The sequence below is a fragment of the Ptychodera flava genome, chromosome 1 (assembly GCF_041260155.1).
Source record: "Ptychodera flava strain L36383 chromosome 1, AS_Pfla_20210202, whole genome shotgun sequence".
NCBI lineage: Eukaryota > Metazoa > Hemichordata > Enteropneusta > Ptychoderidae > Ptychodera > Ptychodera flava.
Window position 1 is genome coordinate 37,358,838 of NC_091928.1, and position 20,782 is coordinate 37,379,619.

General features: G+C 37.3%; 1 protein-coding gene across 1 annotated transcript; it reads left to right on the forward strand.

Moving 5' to 3' along the window:
• Positions 1 to 1,330: 1,330 nt before the first annotated feature.
• Positions 1,331 to 20,408, forward strand: LOC139144604 (SH3 domain-containing kinase-binding protein 1-like). The gene is made up of 6 exons (XM_070715319.1): positions 1,331 to 1,603; positions 2,232 to 2,289; positions 12,165 to 12,369; positions 12,957 to 13,054; positions 19,506 to 19,702; positions 20,343 to 20,408. Exons 1-6 carry the CDS (start codon positions 1,331 to 1,333, stop codon positions 20,406 to 20,408), a joined length of 897 nt encoding a protein of 298 aa, XP_070571420.1.
• The last annotated feature ends 374 nt before the right edge of the window (positions 20,409 to 20,782 follow it).

Genomic DNA, 20,782 nt, shown 5'->3' on the forward strand with positions numbered 1-20,782 from the left:
ACCGCACTACCCACCTTCCACTTGCAAGCTGAAACTATAGCGTTCCGTCTAAATACTGGGAATTTTTGAATCTAATTATTGACACAGGGGGCGTTTTTCTAAAATTCAATATCCCAGCATTCTTACCGTATGCCCCGTTCATATGCACGACAGCTTTGTCCCTTTTTCTAGTTTTTATGCGCGATATTAAATATATTTTGTATCGGCGACAAGGTGGATAATAACTCTTACTGGCTAATAAAATTTTTTTATATATTTTATAAATGGCGTGTTATAAAAAAATAATTTGCACGTTTCGTATTTGTTTGTTTACGAGTACTCAAATAAACATGGCGGCGCCCATGAAAATAAGGTACACTTCCGGTCACTCGTATAGTATATCATGAATCTGCGCATGCGTGGTCAGTAGGCCGCTGGCGCGACTATAACCACTGCATTTGAGTTTTCGTCTATCGTGGCCAAGGGATTCATGATGCAAAATTTAGTCCCAAAGGATAATTGTCTGCTTAGAGTTGATCTGAACATGTGTGGAACTATCAGTATATATCACAAAGTCATCCGTCATATTAGGACAAGACATTTTTAATGATTGAAAAATTTCTTACCAATTTACGGTCATAATAAGCCTGTACCAAACCGATCTCAGTTGGGTGAGACATGCAATGTCAGCCATTTATCGGCATTTTTGTAATTTTTCTGTATGGCAATGGCTATATCCCTTCGCACAGAGATTTACATAATGACATCATTTGTTTATTGAGAATTTGTAGAGACGTCTACATGTATACGAACAAAATATCGGGCGTAATCGGAATGCTAGTAGCACGACGTGTTGTGATCTTTTTTTTCGGGAGTAGAACCATTTGTGATAGGTGACAGTGAACTTGAGCAAAATCAGCACAAAAAGGCATCAACAGTATTATACAAGCGTGCGAGAGTCGTAGGACCCAGGTTTAAAAATCCCGTATCAGGACCATAAAAGTTTTATCATATACCTTATCGAATGATAAATATGTAGTTGAAAATATCGTGGAAAGATTTAAAGATAGAAACGCATGCAATGTCAACCATTTATCGCCATTTTTGTAATTGTTCGGTACAGCGATGGCCATTTTCGTTCGCACAGAGATTTACATAATGACATCATTTGTTTATTAAAAATTTGTAGAGACGTCTACGTGTATACGAACAAAATACCGGGCGTATAAAATCGGAGTGTTAATAGCACGACTTGTTGTGATCCTTTTTTATTCGGGAGTAGAACCATTTGTGAAAGGTGACAGTGAGCTTGTGCAAAGCCAGAATAAAAAGGCATCATAAATAATATACAATGCTACAAGTCATGTACTATATAATCTCTAGAAATGCATTTATCAACGTCTTTCTTCTTGTGAATGCAGTGAAACGTGCAAAGGTGTTATTCAAATACACACCAAGGAACCCGGATGAGCTTGGTTTAAATAAAGGTGACATCGTCACAGTGCTGTCACAGGACGAAGGCGACCAGGGCTTGTGGAAAGGCGAACTTAACGGCAAGTTTGGCGTCTTCCCATATAGCTTTGTGAAACTCATAGAAGACGAACCAGAAACACATCAAGTACATGTTAGTATTTAGTTCATTGTGTGATTATCCACTCACTCCTGAAATGGACGGGAAGCCCATGTAGAGGATCAGGTATCCACCACCCAGTATCCTATCTAACCAATTAGGAATAGAGTGACTTGCTCAAGGGCAGTACAGTAGTGCTAGAGTCTCGAACTCGCCGATTTCTGAAGTGAGTTTTCTACTTTTGTCAGAGCCAGGTCTCGAGCTAACCATCATTTGATGATAATGCAGTACAGTAGTCGCTGGCCCATGAACTTCCTCATTCGATTAGACTACCAAATATCTAAAGTGAATATAAGCTTAAATTCTATGAATTCATTCCAGTTCTCTATTGGCATTTTCTCCTCTTCTGTAGATGATTTATGTCATTCCGTATTGATCTATGTTTTGATGAGTAAAATTATTTTGACTTTAGTGTTGTTCCAGTTCAAAATAAGAAAACCTCTGCAAAGCTTATGCAGGAAACATGTTTATGCTTGAGACAGATTTACAGTGAAGTCTGATCTATGACCCTTTACCTGAATGCCTGTTGACATAAAAATGGCGTGAAATTTCCACAGATATTGTGTGTTTTCTACCATTCATTTTCATTTTACTGAATGAGTGTCGATTTATTGAGTTGCAGAATCCAGACAAATCAAAGAAGCCACCACCTCCACCACCAAAACCTAAGAAAGCGCTAGGTGAGCCCGTTGTTAATATGCGATAAGGATATATCAAAATGTCACTGCATTGCCGTCTTGTTTTTAGCTCACGTGTTCACACACCATCTGTGTGTCTATGTGTCTGTGTGTCTGTCAGAGTGTCTGTCTGTGTGTGTGTGTCTGTCCGTTTGCCTGTCCGTCTGCGTGTCTGTCTGCCTGTCTGTCTGTCTGTCTGTCTGTGTGTCTGTCTCTCTGTTGGTCCGATATCTCAAAAAGAGCCTGTTAGATGAGAATCAAATGTTGCATTTTGATTGAATTAGCAAATGGAAAGAACTGATTAGTTTTTTATGTTTTTGGCGTGCATACTTTTGCTCATTTGCATAATTATCCATTTTAGTACGACTTTGAGAACGACTGCACACAATTTGATGCGATTTGCTACAAATATTGATCAAATCAAGCTATATCCATTGTGAAAGATATTAGGGGTTGACATTAAAGATAATTTTTTAATTTGCATACTTAATAAACTTTCGTAATTAGGCCAGAGAAAAAAAAATCTTGTTCATCGGATTTTTGGACCAAGTCCCAGGAGCGGCGAGCGAATTTTTTTTTTTTATTTTTTCAAGGCCGAAGGTAAACTCGGTTCTCTGGCATTTTTGCACAGATGCAGACAAGGCAAGATAATTGTTTCCCTTTTTACCAGAAATATCTCAGACAAGAAACACTGATACTGGTAACTGAATTCAATACTATATTTCCCAACAATAACATAGGCCATTACATTCACAGTTAGTGATTGCACAACATATTCTGAGCATTTCAACATTCTCTCAGAATAAAACTGAAATGTACAGCAAATCACTGAAATTCAACAATTCAGTATTGTCCTTTAATATTGTCCTGGTGGGACCTAGCATCTCAGTTTTTTCATTTTACTTTGGCCCCATGTTTTGGCCTCTTTACCACTGTCTATATATACACATTTTAAACACTGTACTGTGATCGGAGTGAAGTTATATAGTCATCATTCAGATCGTACTTTAACATCGACGCAACCATGTGTTTTGTCATTGCCTTACATTTTTATACTTGCGATGCAATTTTCATTCAATCGGATGCACCGTCCATCTGCTGTCACGATCTTGTTGAACAAATCGCCGAACGTAATATCAGGACAAACACTGAATAGCGTCTCTGGAACTAACTGTTGGCCATCACGTCGGATGTTCGCGATCAAATTAATACTCATGATGTGACATGTACTAACCTTTACAAAACGAGCAAATTTCTGGCCAAATCGACCCACTTTGCGTCATGATTCGCCAAATTCAGACGTCACAACAACGTGTTGGCGGTCAACTTAAAGTCCGAACACGTATGAAGTCTCATTCAAAATCCCGTGCCCGCGAAAACCCTACACAGTGTAGGGCGCCACCAGCGGCAGTACTAAAAATATTTGTAATGCGGAAGTAAGAATTTGCCGCGATCAAAAAAAAAAAAAATTCCAAATATGCCAAAGTAGAAGCGGCGATTCCGATGAACAATTTATTTTTTCTTCCTGGCCTTAGGGATATTTATCGGGATTTACTTGACCAAAGTTGACGAAATTTGCTATGTACATTGAAGGTACTATGATATAACATAGTAGAGAGTCAGTAAGTATTTTTACTTCAGGGAATACCTAATTTGCATATTTCATCAAATTTCCATATTAGGGTTATATATCTTGATTGCCTTGACCAAATTCGCATAACATGCTATGTACATTGAAGTTAATATGATAAAACATCATTGAAAGTCAAAGGACATTCCTTACTTCAGCCAATTACCAATTTTATATCTAATGAACCTTTCCTAGTAGGGGTTATATATTTTGCCTCGACCAAACTTGATAAAACTTGGCATATACAAAGAAGATACTAAGGTACAACATTATCGATAGTTATTTTAGATTTTTACCACCACTAATTCCTAATATGCATATTCAATGAACGTTTCTAATTAGGTTTATATATCTTGGTTGACTTGACCAAACTTGATGGAACTTGCTATTTAAATGGAGGATATCATGATACAACATTATTGAAAGTTATTTTCGAATTTATTCCTAATATGTATATTTAATGAACTTTCCTCTCTAGTAATATAAAGCAGGATTTACTGGACCAAAGTTGGCAAATTATGGTATGTTCATTGATGATACCGAATAAACACAATATTGAAAGTCATGTACCATTTAATGTCAGCTAATTAATAATTTGCATATCTAATGAGCTTTCGCAGTTTGGCATGTATAGCTTGATGAACTTGACCAAAGGCAATTACACTTGCTATATAAGTTGTGATACAATGAGAGCAGTCAAAGAAATTAAGTATTTTTATTTCAGCTGATTACATATTTGTATTCTTGATGATCTATATAATTAATCTATGGTGAATATTGTTCACTTTCAATGACGTTGCAAACAAGTGGCAAAAGTTTAACCTTACGCACAACTGCAATGTATAATGAAACACGAGAGCATTTTCAGTTCATATCTTGTTCTTATAAGTCATATGCTTTCTTTACACCAATCATATCCTGCTCCTATGCGGTGTTTTCTTTCATGCAAGCATAAATGTATCCCTTGGCTGTGGCAAGCAGGCTTTTATTTCTCTAATATTGTCTTTTAAAATGCTTCCCTTTCTCATCAAAGTACCAATTAGAACCCAAATCTTTTGTGTGTTACAGTATTTTGTCCAGAAAGCAACATTTCTGATCATGCAAATAAAGTTTTCCTCACTTGTTGCTGTTAATGTTGAAGAATAGTGTTGGAATTTATGTTGAAGTGGCATGTATATAGTTGTACTTTGTATTTGTAAGGATTTGTGAACGTTCTTTCTCCCTTGCACTGTATTCAAATATTTCGGTACAGATATTGGCATTATTTTTTACGTTACCTGAAGAACAACTAAATAATTACTTTTTTATTGTGTGGAATAAAATTAAAGAAGTATCAAATGCAAAATTAAAATTATCTGTAAAACTTGAAACTTATTTCTAAAAAAAATGTTAATATTACTCATATTTTTCCCACGGTCAGCTATATTGCACCTGCATCGAGATGCGATCATCGAAAAAGCTCGATTGAAACAAATATTGTGCCTTTAATTTTATTAAGGATTTCGCGTTGAAATGACTACGTACTTGAAACTAGGCGATGGTTAACAGCTAGGCTTAGCTTATCTGTCGCATGATCGCAAGCGATTAAGTTCGTACACAGTTCACTTTCAAATCTTTCAAAGACGCAGATATCATCGATCGTGTGCTTAGTCAACGATGAATTTTAATATGAAACCCTATGAAATATCACCTGATTTTGCTAACTTCATATTTGCTCATACGATCAGAACAGAGAAGACGTTCGAATGTTGCGTTGACTTTGTTTACTAATGGAATGTTTGCTGCTAGCAACGCGCTTGTTAACCATAATGAAGCTAGTTCTGAAATACACGCGCTTGTCCATGCTTGTTCAAAGTGTGCCTGGGCGTGGTACGGCAACATATTAAACAAATGTGAGCGCGTCTTTTCCAACAGCGTAACACAGGAACGTAGCTCTAGGTATAAGATAATGAACACAGATTACAAATTTCCTTAACTAAATAAATCAAAAGTTCATATCATATGTGACGTCAGCTTAATACAAAACTTATTTAACTATAGGCCTACCACCACCAGAGCATACATCAATTCCTAAGTTCATGGGTTAAGGGGGCGTACCGTACTGCTCAATAGCCATCCTTACAAACTCTGGGATTGGGGATTTACTTGCTTCCTCGATTTTCATTAAGCTCATTTTCTTTTTGTATCCTTTTGGATTCTTTAAGGGCCATCCAGGCTGGTCTGTTGTTCTAACACTTACTTAAGAAGACTTCGGGGTTTCAGGTTCCATACTTTCATATAACCACTGCATCGGGGTTTTCATCTATCGTGGCCAAGGGTTTCATGACGCCAAATTTAGTCTCAAAGGATAATTGTCAGCTTATAGTTGATCCCCTTTTCCTGGCCTTTTTAATGGTTCCTGATTCAGAAGGGACTTTCTTATGTATTGCAACTGGCAACCCTTGAATGGGATTTATTCCCAAGTTCCTTTGTAATTTCAAGATCTCACTTTGCAAATCTACTAATTCAGTAGATATGTTGTGTAACTGGGCAACTTCATCCGGGTAATTCGTAGATTTAACTTCGGAAAATGTGGCGGAATTCTGATACCCTGCCGAGGGAAAGGCAAAATGCATCTGAGTTTAAAAATACTGCCGAAATGAAAGGGTGATTGTGGACGCAATTCCATCATCCTTAGGTATTTTCTGTTCGAACATTTAGATGAGATTATTATAATCAGTTACTGTGATGATGTAATTACATCTTTTGTATGGAGCACAATATCTAATTGCTTGTACAAAAGCCAGCGCATCTAAGTGAGTGATAGAATAATTCCTTCCACTGCATGATATCCGTAACATACCTAATAGAAACAAATTCAAAGCGAAATTAAAAGACTACTTGATTATCAATCAGTGATCCACCAAATTTACCTTGCTACATTGTATTCTTTTCTCCTTGTTACGTGTTTATTGTTCTTTCTGATAGCTAATTTTTCGCCTCAGTTCTCCACATTAATCTGTTTTAGTCAGTACAACACTGTGCATTTTACCGTGCGTTAATTTACAAGTTTATTTACTAGTTTACTTTGTTACTTATTGTAGAAGCCCCTTGTACTTTACGATTGGTTACTTACTATAGAGTTAAATGGGAAACAGATGATGCAAGCTTCACTTAAGCTTTTCCTGTTTTCCAGCCATAGATCACATTCCAATGATTATATAGCATTACCTTTTCTGCAGAAATGTCACTATTACACTTTTTTTGTATATATTTGTTAAACATTACACCACCCTTGACATTCTGTACATACTACATCGTATTTCTATGGCAAATAAACACAATATCCTCACTGCAATTTAAACTTCGTCGCGAAACAAAATCACTCGCTTACGCCATCTTACCGCTGTTCAACACAAACTCCAGAGCATATGTGGAACTATTAGTGTATAACACAAAATCATCCGTCAAATTGGGACAAAACCTTTTTCAATTCCTCAAAGGTCCCTTCCCATTGGTGATTCCAATTGAAATTGACATCTCTGTCAATAATTTGTATAGAGGCCTGGCAATAATTGAGAAATTTCTTACCAATTTATGGTAATATTAAGCTGTCCCAAAAGATTTACGTTGGGTAACAGTGTGAGTACTTGGATAATTCTTAACATCTTCTACTTTACTCTGGTCATCAGAGATTCCCTTCCGATTAATTATGTGCCACAGAAATTAAACACTCTCGCGAATGGATTGGTATTTCCCTGGTTTTAACTTCAACCCAACATGCCGTAATCTGGATAGGACATTACCGATGTGTTCAATGGAGGTGTGATTCAAATGTATCACTAAATATAACGATGTCATCAATGTAACATAGAAGGTATTGCCAAATAACATTATGCAATACGTGTTGCATGGTATGTGGGACACGACTTGGAATATTTCGCAACCAATAGGCAAGTCGTCTGTATTGATATAAACCCTCATGTGTAACACAAGCGGTTTTAGGCCCACTCTTTCCATCCAAATCTGATTAAAAAAAATCTTTTATGTTAATCTTAAATGGAACAATATTTAGGCTTATTTTTCTTGAACATTTCTAAGACTTCATAGCAGAAACGCCACAAGTTGACTGGCATTTTTGAGCAAAACAACCGGGTTTGCAAAATGAGAGGTAATGGGTTCGATAATACTTCGTTCAAATAACTGACCCACTCTGCGCTCATGGTCTATTCTCTTTTCTGGGGTAGCACAGTAAGGTTGGCGTCCAAACGGCACGGTTCCCTCTTGCATCTTAATCCGATGTTTAATAATACCACAATGACCAAATCGAACAGTAGAATCAACAAATGCATCTTAATCATCATTAACACATTCTTAAGTCGTTTCTTTGTTGTTGAGTAATATCTAATCCTTCAAATTTGAATTGCCTAAACAAGTTATAGCATTCATAATAAGCCTGATTGAAAACACTTGAAAGACTTACTAACAGTAGGTGTTTCCAAGGGGGTAATGTACTTCCCTTAAATAAAAGAGACAACATGGTACTGACGGTATTCTTTCTAACTTTGACGTCGGTGTCCAAAGTGTTGACAACTTCTGTGCAGAAAGGAATATGCTTTATGCTAGAATATTCCAATGCTTGGCTGCCAAAATGTCAGGTGCTAACCTTGTTTTTGTCGTTGTTAAGTGACCTAAAATACTCTCAGAGTAACGGTATGGATTTTCTCTTAAATTCGCGTTTCGCATTTTAAAGGGATTACCACTTAACTGCTTGTACGAAGAGTTTCATTTGTTTGCAATCCCGTAGGCCTGGAATTAAAATTAATCACTTGTACCCTATCATTTCATAAAATCGAATCCGAAAATCAAATCATGATGTAAATTTTCAACCAAGGTGGCACTTTGATGAACCAGTTACATTAATTCTGTGTTTATCTGCCGTATCGGTATATGTAAAGTGGATGATATTGTAATGAAGGAATTACATCTAACATTCTCATCGATGCAACAGTAACATGGACCCCTGTGTCAACTAATGATTTAACTACTCTCTTTGATATAGACACTGTAGTTAAATTTCCTTTAAAAATCGTTGACCTCTCTCATGAGAAAATTCACCCTTGAATTGGTTGACTTTGAATCCCCGATCATGCCTTATTCATTGAAATGATGTCTATTATTAGGGCATCGTTGGGCAATGTGCCCTTCATTCCCACAGTTAAGACATATCCGAGTGTCATTAGACAGGTGTGGCTACACCTTTTACATGAACGTGAACGCGTAAGGTCAAGAATTTCTGCAATGATGTCATCAACTTGTGCATACGTTCTCGACGTACATGAAGCTGGCCTCGCGTATTTCCGTGGACACAGCTGTTTTCACGTAATTTGTAAACGTGTAAATTTATTCTCAACTTTAGGATGAAAACATTATATAAACTGTGAATCATTCATGCACTTGTTAGTTGGATATATTGTAGTGACATCCTGAAAGATATTCATGTATTTTTGTTATTTTATGCAAAAATTCTTGGTCGATTCTTGGCATACTGGATAAACAAATGAGGTATCCCTGCGACGCGGAAACACACTACTGAGACCGAAGCCTAGCCGAATCATTTCTTGCTCATGCCACACGAACGGGTGAAGTAACGCATAACCAAACGTATTTTTGAACATGTACGCCAACGCCAACATGGATTCTACGCGTTCAGGTTCACGTAAAACATGTAGCCAAACCTGTCAATTATCGGGATGGTTACGTACACAGTTAGTGGTACTATGTCTTATTTGAAAATACTGATTGCATCCTCCCTGTGCATTCATTCATTTCATCGGTTGTCCCGTGATCACGAAGGTTGAATATTAATTCTGCCAAGTCTCTTTTGATGTCCTTCAAGTGTGCTATGATCTCTCGGTCGAACTGCGCAACTTCGGCTGGTCAGTACTTTTGCCGTCTTTGCATTTAAACAAGCAGTTGCGAAATCGCCCGGGGCTTCTCCGGCAACATAGATCTCTCAATCAGTCTTCTGAGGCTTCTCAGTTTTCTCCTTCAGTAGTGCAACATAGTGATCTACGGTTGAGTTTGGCTGCTGCTTTAATTGGAAAAGCATTTGGTCATAGAGCCACAAAGGGCCGCTCCTACAAAATCTATCCAAGAAAGCTTCTCCAAATGTCGCCATATTGGTCTTGGGCTCATCAGGTTGGCTCTGATACGATCTTTCGGCCTCGACCATCACATATAAGCTAATGCATCGGAGCTTCTTCTCCTTGGGCCAGCCACCGAACTGTACCAAATAAGAGTACCATTGCCACCATCTTCGAGCATTCTCTCTTTCCTCCCCTCGGAAGTTTCCGCGTCCCCTTCACAAGGTGCGGTCATTGCTCGATTCTTTGAGCGTTGAGCTGGGTGTTGATACCTTGTTACTATTCAGTCAGTTCTGGTGCGTCCGCTGCTACTGCTGGTGCATATACTTGTTCGTCAGCCATTCTGGTATATCTTAGCCCACTCCTTGTTGTCATATACTTCTGTTAGCTTAATTTTTACTCGTCGGATATCTCCACCATGTGATACTGACGTATCATTTACTTGGCAAACTCGTGCGATGAGGAACTTGGCGATCAATAAAGCAGAGGCTCACAAGTAATGACCCAACACAGTACCCAACAAAGCGCATTTTGCTCAAATATCACTTTTTTTACAAATATTCATTAAACTTAATTTGTTAGCCAAAGATTAAAATATCGGTCCGGTACACCTTTGAGCTTTTCAAGCAGTCATATGTTGCGTGATAAAGAGGTGGTAGTTTATGCCAATGTATGCAAATCACCTGATTTACTCACTTCTTTTTTCTCTCCAAATTTCAAGATGGGATCCCTTTGCTCGAAGTTTCACATAATGTTCTTTCAACACAATATAAAAAAGGCCGTTTTGTTTAACAGTAAATTTCTTATATTGTGAATAAGAGGTTATTTTATTTTGCTAATCATGATTTGAATCCCTATTTTGAGTATCTAACCCTGCCATTTTAAAATGAGGTTAGATAACGCACTATAAAATTTTCGTTTTATATATATATATATATATATATATATAATATATGCTTTCTCTCTAGTACTATATAATATTTCAGGAAATAGTGTCAGGTATTAGACGTAAATGGATTTTTTGTCATATAAATACCGTACTTCAGACTTTCACCTGAAAATACAAAGCAACTTCATCGTTCGAGTAAGCTTTTGCTGCCTTACTAAACTTGAGAGTCTCTGCTTTTTGAAATATATAGTATTACGGGGTTGTCTTGTTATCTTTGATGGGAAATATTCCTGTGAAAAAAATGTGTTGGCAATATGCAGCTGGACCTTAAGATATACTTTCTATTATAGCAAGATATCTCCTGTAAGATATAAGTTTGCTGAATCAATTATATTCCTTGAACTATGCACATAATGAAGTTCGTTTAAGCCCCAGGTAATTGATCTATATCTATAATAATAAGAAACCGTAATTATTTGAAACATTAAGAGTAAATAAATCTGAATATAAAGAGTACATAATTTTTGCCTTTAACACTTCCTTACTTTAAAGCAATGCGTCCCGCATTGGGATGAGTATTAAAATGACAGAACAGAAAAGTTATTAGACTAACAGAAAAGTAGCAACGACAATGGGCAGTATTTTAGTTGTACCCCATGGGAATGCACACTTGGATGCTTACTTGTTAAAATTAGCAAAAATTAAGAGAAATGTACATAGTATAAATATTATAAGAAAAAGAAAGCGAATAAGAACAACCCGAGCGTGCGAGAGCCGTAGGACCAAGGTTTTAAAAACCCGTATCAGGGCCATAAAAGTTTATCATATACTTTATCTAATGATGATTATGTACTTGAAAATTTTGTGGAAAGATTTGAAGATAGAAACGCATGCAATGTCAACCATTTATCGCCATTTATGTAATTTTTCGGTATAGCGATGGCCCTATCCCTTCGCACAGAGATTTGCATAATGACATCATTTGTTTATTAAAAATAAGTAGAGACATCTACGTCTATACGAACAAAATATCGGGCGTATAAAATCGGAATGTTAATACCACGACGTGTTGTGATCCTTTTTTATTCGGGAGTAGAACCATTTGTGAAAGGTGACAGTGAGCATGTGCAAACCCAGAATAAAAAGGCATCATAAATATTATACAATGCCTCCAGTCATGTACAATATAATCTAGAAATGCATTTACAAACATCTTTTCTTCTTGTGAATGCAGTGAAACGTGCAAAGGTGTTATTCAAATACACAACAATGAACCCGGATGAGCTTGGTTTAAATAAAGGTGACATCGTCACAGTGCTGTCACAGGACGCAGGCGACCAGGGCTTGTGGAAAGGCGAACTTAACGGCAAGGTTGGCGTCTTCCCATATAGCTTTGTCAAACTCATTGAAGACGAACCAGAAACACACACATACTACATGTTAGTATTTAGTTCATTGTGTGATTTATCCACTCACTCCTGAAATGGACGGGAAGCCCATGTAGAGGATCAGGTATCAACCACCCAGTAACCTATCTAGCCAATTAGGAATAGAGTGATTTGCTCAAGGGCAGTACAGTAGTGCTAGAGTCTCGAACTCGCCAATCTCTGAAGTGAGTTTCTACTTTTGTCAGAGCCAGGTCTCGAGCTAACCGTCATTTGATGATAAAGCAGTACAGTAGTCGCTGGCCCATGAACTTCCTCATTCGATTAGACTACCAAATATCTAAAGTGAATATAAGCTTAAATTCCATGAATTCATTCCAGTTCTCTATTGGCATTTTCTCATCTTCTGTAGATGATTTATATCATTCCGTATTGATCTATGTTGTGATGAGTGAAATTATTTTGACTTCAGTGTCGTCCGAGTTTAAAATAAAAAAAGACTCTGCAAGGTTATGCAGGAAACATGTTTATGCTTGAAACAGATTTGCAGTGAAGTCTGACCTGTACGCTTCACCTGAATATCTGTTGACGTAAAAATGGCGTGAAATTTCCACAGATATTGTGTGTTTTCTACCATTCAGTTTCATTTTACTGAATGAGTTTCGATTTATTCAGTTTCAGAATCCGGACAAACCAAAGAAGCCACCACCTCTACCGCCAAAACCCAAGAAAGCACCAGGTGAGCCCTGCTGTTAGATGCGAAATCAGAATATATCAATTTGCCACTGCATTCCAGTCTTGTTCTTGGCTCACGTGTTCACACAAATCAAGCTTATGTCTCAGCGATGTCTGTCTGTGTGTCTGTCTGAGTGTCTGTCTGTGTCTGTCTGTCTGTCCGTGTGTCTTTTCTGTCTGTCTGTCTGTCTGTTGGTCCGATATCTCAAAAACAGCCTGTCAGATGAGAATCAAATCTTTCATAAAGATTGAATTACAAAATATCAAGAACTGATTAGTTTTTTTTTATGCTTGCATATTTTTGCTCACTTGCATAATTATCCATTTTCGTAAAAACGGATATACATTTAGAACGACTGCACACAATTTGATGGGATTTGCTACAAATGTTGATCATATCAAGCTGTTTTGTATCTTTTTTGGATTCTTTAAGGGCCATCCAGGCCGGTCTGTTGTTCTAAACCTACTTTAGAAGACTTCGGGGTTTCAGGTTCCATACTTTCATATAACCACTGCGTCGGGGTTTTCGTCTATCGTGGCCAAGGGATTCATGACGCCAAATTTAGTCTCAAATGATAATTTTCGGCTTATAGTTGATCCCCTTTTCCTGGCCTTTTTAATGGTTCCTGATTCAGAAGGGACTTTCTTATGTATTGCAACTGGCAACCCTTGAATGGGATTTATTCCCAAGTTCCTTTGTAATTTCAAGATCTCACTTGGCAAATCTACTAATTCAGTGGATATGTTGTATAACTGGGCAACTTCATCCGGGTAATTCGTAGATTTAACTTCAGAAAATATGGCGGAATTCTGATACCCTGCCGAAGGAAAGGCAAAACGCATCTGAGTTTAAAATACTGCCGAAATGAAAGGGTGATTGCGGACGCAATTCCATCATCCTTAGGTATTTTCTGTTCGAACATTTAGATGAGATTATTACAATCAGTTACTGTGATGATGTAATTACATCTTTTGTATGGAGCACAATATCTAATTGCTTGTATAAAAGCCAGCGCATCTAAGTGAGTGATAGAATAATTCCTTCCACTGCATGATATCCGTAACATACCTAATAGAAACAAATTCAAAGCGAAATTAAAAGACTACTTGATTATCAATCAGTGATCCACCAATTTACCTTGCTACATTGTATTCTTTTTCTCCTTGTTACGTGTTTATTGTTCTTTCTGATAGCTAATTTTCCGCCTCAGTTCTCCACATTAATCTGTTTTAGTCAGTACAACACTGTGCATTTTACCGTGCGTTAATTTACAAGTTTATTTACTAGTTTACTTTGTTTACTTATTGTAGAAGCCCCTTGTATTTTACGATTGGTTACTTACTATAGAGTTAAATGGGAAACAGATGATGCAAGCTTCACTTAAGCTTTTCCTGTTTTCCAGCCATAGATCACATTCCAATGATTATATAGCATTACCTTTTCTGCAGAAATGTCACTATTACACTTTTTTGTATATATTTGTTAAACATTACACACCCTTGACATTCTGTACATACTACATCGTATTTCTATGGCAAATAAACACAATATCCTCACTGCAATTTAAACTTCGTCGCGAAACAAAATCACTCGCTTAACGCCATCTTACCGCTGTTCAACACAAACCCCAGAGCATATATGGAACTATCAGTGTATAACACAAAATCATCCGTGAAATTGGGACAAAACCTTTTTCAATTCCCCAAAGGTCCCTTCCCATTGGTGATACCAATTGAAATTGCCATCTCTTGTCAATAATTTGTGTAGTGGCCTGGCAATAATTGAGAAATTTCTTACCAATTTATGGTAATATTAAGCTGTCCCAAAAGATTTACGTTGGGTAACAGTGTGAGTACTTGGATAATTCTTAACAGCTTCTACTTAACTCTGGTCATCAGAGATTCCCTTCCGATTAATTATGTGCCACATAAATTAAACACTCTCGCGAATGGATCGGTATTTTCCTGGTTTTAACTTCAACCCAACATGCCGTAATCTGGATAGGACATTACCGATGTGTTCAATGGAGGTGTGATTCAAATGTATCACTAAATATAACGATGTCATCAATGTAACATAGAAGGTTTTGCCAAATAACATTATGCAATACGTGTTGCATGGTATGCAGGACACAACTTGGGATATTTTGCAACCAATAGGCAAGTCGTCTGTATTGATATAAACCCTCATGTGTAACACAAGCGGTTTTAGCCCACTCTTCCATCCAAATCTGATTAAAAAAAAATCTTATATGTAAATCTTAAGTGGAAAAATATTTAGGCTTATTTTTCTTGAACATTTCTAAGACTTCATAGCAGAAACGCCACAAGTTGACTGGCTTTTTGAGCAAAACAACCGGGTTTGCAAAAGGAGAGGTAATGGGTTCGATAATACTTCGTTCAAATAACTGACCCACTCTGCGCTCATGGTCTATTCTCTTTTCTGGGGTAGCACAGTAAGGTTGGCGTCCAAACGGCACGGTTCCCTCTTGCATCTTAATCCGATGTTTAATAATACCACAATGACCAAATCGAACAGTAGAATCAACAAATGCATCTTAATCATCATTAACACATTCTTAAGTCGTTTCTTTGTTGTTGAGTAATATCTAATCCTTCAAATTTGAATTGCCTAAACAAGTTATAGCATTCATAATAAGCCTGATTGAAAACACTTGAAAGACTTACTAACAGTAGGTGTTTCCAAGGGGGTAATGTACCTCCCTTAAATAAAAGAGAAACATGCATGGTACTAACGGTATTCTTTCTAACTTTGACGTCGGTGTCCAAAGTGTTGACAACTTCTGTGCAGAAAGGAATATGCTTTATGCTAGAATATTCCAATGCTTGGCTGCCAAAATGTCAGGTGCTTACCTTGTTTTTGTCGTTGTTAAATGACCTACAATACTCTCAGAGTAACGGTATGGGTTTTCTCTGAAATTCGCGTTCGCATTTTAAAGGGATTACCACTTAATTGCTTGTACGAAGAGTTTCATTTGTTTGCAATCCCGTAGGCCTGGAATTAAAATTAATCACTTGTACCCTATCATTTCATAAAATCGAATCCGAAAATCAAATCATGGTGTAAATTTTCAACCAAGCCGGCACTTTGATGAACCAGTTACTTTAATTCTGTGTTTATCTGCCGTATCGGTATATATAAAGTGCATAATATTGTAATGAAGGAATGACATCTAACATTCTCATCGATGCAACAGTAACATGAAACCCTGTGTCAACTAATGATTTAACTACTCTCTTTGATATAGACACTGTAGTTAAATTTCCTTTAAAAATCGTGAATCTCTCTCATGAGAAAATTCACCCTTGAATTGGTTGACTTTGAATCCCCGATCATGCCTTATTCATTGAAATGATGTCTATTATTAGGGCATCGTTGGGCAATGTGCCCTTCATTCCCACAGTTAAGACATATCCGAGTGTCATTAGACAGGTGAGGATTCATCTTTTACATAAACGTTAACGCGTAAGGTCAAGAATTTCTGCGATGATGTCATCAACTTGTGCATACGTTCTCGACGTACATGAAGCTGGCCTCGCGTATTTACGTTGAGACAGCTGTTTTCACGTAATTTGTAAACGTGTAAATTTATTCTCATCTTTAGGATGAAAACATGATATCAATTGTGAATCATTCATGCACTTGTTAGTTGGATATATTGTAGTGACATCCTGAAAGATATTCATGTATTTTTTTTATTTTATGTCAAATTTTTTCGTCGATACTTGGCATACTGGATAAACAAATGAGGCATGCCTGCGATGCGGAAACACACTACTGTGAGCGAAGCCTAGCCGAATCATATCTTGCGTATGCCACACAAACGGGTGAAGTAACGCATAACCAAACGTATTTTTGAACATGTACGCCAACGCCAACATGGATTCTACGTGTTCAGGTTCACGTAAAACATGTAGCCAAACCTGTCTTTTATCGGGTGGTTACGTACACAGTTAGTTGTACTATGTCTTATTTGAAAACACTGAATGCACTGTCCCTGTGCATTCATTCATTTCATCGGTTGTCCCGTGATCACGAAGGTTGAATATTAATTCTGCCAAGTCTCTTTTGATGTCCTTCAAGTGTGCTATGATCTCTCGGTCGGACTGCACAGCTTCTGCTGGTCAGTACTTTTGCCGTCTTTGCCTTTAAATAAGCAGTTGCGAAATCGCCCGGGGCTTCTCCGGCAAAATAGATCTCTCAATCAGTCTTCTAAGGCTTCTCATTTTCTCCTTCAGTAGTGCAACATACTGCTCTACGGTTTAGTTTGGCTGCTGCTTTAATTGGAATAGCATTTGGTCATAGAGCCACAAAGGGCCGCTCCTACAAAATCTATCCAAGAAAGCTTCTCCAAATGTCGCCATATTGGTCTTGGGCTCATCAGGTTGGCTCCGAGGTTTCGGTCTCGACCATCACATATAAGCTAATGCATCGGAGCTTCTTCTCCTTGGGCCAGCCACCGAACTGTACCAAATAAGAGTACCATTGCCACCATCTTCGAGCATTCTCTCTTTCCTCCCCTCGGAGTTTCCGCGTCCCCTTCACAAGGTGCGGTCATTGCTCGATTCTTTGAGCGTTGAGCTGGGTGTTGATACCTTGTTACTATTCAGTCAGTTCTGGTGCGTCCGCTGCTACTGCTGGTGCATATACTTGTTCGTCAGCCATTCTGGTATATCTTAGTCCACTCCTTGTTGTCATATACTTCTGTTAGCTTAATTTTTACTCGTCGGATATCTCCACCATGTGATACTGACGTATCATTTACTGGCAAACTCGTGCGATGAGGAACTTGGCGATCAATAAAGCAGAGGTTCACAAGGAGTGACCCAACACAATACCCAACAAAGCGCATTTTGCTCAAATATCACTTTTTTACAAATATTCATTAAACTTAATTTGTTAGCCAAAGATTAAAATATCGGTCCGGTACACCTTTGAGCTTGTCAAGCACTCATAAGTTGCGTGATAAAGAGGTGGTAGTTTATGCCAATGTATGCGAATCACCTTATTTCCTCACTTCTTTTTTCTCTCCAAATTTCAAGATGGGATCCCTTTGCTCGAAGTTTCAGATTATGTTCTTTCAACACTATATAAAAAAGACCGTTTTGTTTAACAGTAAATTTCTTATATTGTGAATAAGAGGTTATTTTATTTTGCTAATCATGATTTGAATCCCTATTTTGAGTATCGAACCCTGCCATTTTAAATTGAGGTTAGATAACGCACTATAAATTTTCGTTTTATATATATAATATATATATATAATATATATATGCTTTCTCTCTAGTACTATATAATATTTCAGGAAATAGTGTCAGGTTTTAGACGTAAATGGATTTTTTGTCATATAAATACCAGACTTTCACCCGAAAATACAAAGCAACTTCATCCTTCGAGTAAGCTTTTGCTGCCTTACTAAACTTTAGAGTCTCTGCTTTTTGAAATATATAGTATTAGGGGGTTGTCTTGTTATATTTGATTGGAAATATTCCTGTGAAAAAAATGTGTTGGCAATATGCAGCTGGACCCTAAGATATACTTCCTATTATAGCCAGATATCTCCTGTTAGATATAATTTTGCTGAATCAATTATATTCCTTGAACTATGCACATAATGAAGTCCGTTTAGGCCCCTGGTGATTGATCTATATCTTTAATAATTAGAGTCCGTAATTATTTGTAACATTAAGAGTAAATAAATATGAATATGAGAGTACATAATTCTTGCCTTTAACACTTCCCTACTTTAAAGCAAGGCTTCCAGCATTGTGATGAATATTAAAATGACACAACAGCAAAGTTATTAGAATCACAGAAAAGTACCAAGGGCAATGGGCAGTATTTTAGTTGTAGCCCTTGGGAAAACACTCTTGGATGCTTACTTGTTAAAATTAGCAAAAAATAAGAGAAATATACATAGCATAAATATTGTAAGAAAAAGAAAGCGAATAAGAAACAACCCAAGCGTGCGAGAGCCGTAGGACCAAGGTTTTAAAAACCCGTATCAGGGCCATAAAAGTTTATCATATACTTTATCTAATGATGATTATGTACTTGAAAATTTTGTGGAAAGATTTGAAGATAGAAACGCATGCAATGTCAACCATTTATCGCCATTTATGTAATTTTTCGGTATGGCGATGGCCCTATCCCTTCGCACAGAGCTTTGCATAATGACATCATTTGTTTATTAAAAATAAGTAGAGACATCTACGTCTATATGAACAAAATATCAGGCGTATAAAATCGGAATGTTAATAGCACGACGTGTTGTGATCCTTTTTATTCGGGAGTAGAACCATTTGTGAAAGGTGACAGTGAGCTTGTGCTAACCCAGAAAAAAAGGCATCATAAATATTATACAATGCCTCAAGTCATGTACAGTATAATCTAGAAATGCATTTACAAACGTCTTTTCTTCTTGTGAATGCAGTGAAACGTGCAAAGGTGTTATTCAAATACACAACAATGAACCCGGATGAGCTTGGTTTAAATAAAGGTGACATCGTCACAGTGCTGTCACAGGACGAAGGCGACCAGGGCTTGTGGAAAGGCGAACTTAACGGCAAGGTTGGCGTTTTCCCATATAGCTTTGTGAAACTCATTGAAGACGAACCAGAAACACATCAAGTACATGTTAGTATTTAGTTCATTGTGTGATTTATCCACTCACTCCTCCAATGGACGGGAAGCCCATGTAGAGGATCAGGTATCCACCACCCAGTATCCTATCTAACCAATTAGGAATAGAGTGACTTGCTCAAGGGCAGTACAGTAGTGCTAGAGTCTCGAACTCGCCGATCTCTGAAGTGAGTTTTCTACTTTTGTCAGAGCCAGGTCTCGAGCTAACCATCATTTGATGATAAAGCAGTACAGTAGTCGCTGGCCCATGAACTTCCTCATTCGATTACACTACCAAATATTTAAAGTGAATATAAGCTTAAATTTCATGAATTGATTCCACTTCTCTATTGAAATTATCTCATCTTCTGTATATGATTTATGTCATTTCGTATTGATCTATGTTGTGATGAGTAAAATTATTTTGACTTGAGTGTTGTCACAGTTCAAAATGAACAAAAAATCCTCTGCAAAGGTTATGCAGGAAACATGTTTATGTTTGATACTGATTTACAGTGAAGTCTTGACCTGTGACGCTTTACCTGAATGTCTGTTGACGTAAAAATGGCGTGAAATTTCCACAGATATTGTGTGATTTCTACCATCTAGTTTCATTTTACTCAATGAGTTTCAATTTATTCAGTTTCAGAATCCAGTCAAACCAAAGAAGCCACCACCAAAACCTAAGAAAGCACAAGGTGAGCCCTGCTGTTAATATGCGAAATCAGAATATATCAATTTGTCACTGCATTGCAGTCTTGTTCTTGACTCAGGTGTTCACACACCTCAAGCTTATGTCATAGCGATGTCTGTCTGTGTGTCTGTCTGAGTGTCTGTCTGTGTCTGTCTGTCTGTCCGTGTGTCTTTTCTGTCTGTCTGTCTGTCTGTTGGTCCGATATCTCAAAACAGCCTGTCAGATGAGAATCAAATCTTTCATAAAGATTGAATTAGAAAATATCAAGAACTGATTAATTTTTTATGTTTTGATGCTTGCATATTTTTGCTCACTTGCATAATTATCCATTTTCGTAAAAACGGATATACATTTAGAACGACTGCACACAATTTGATGGGATTTGCTACAAATGT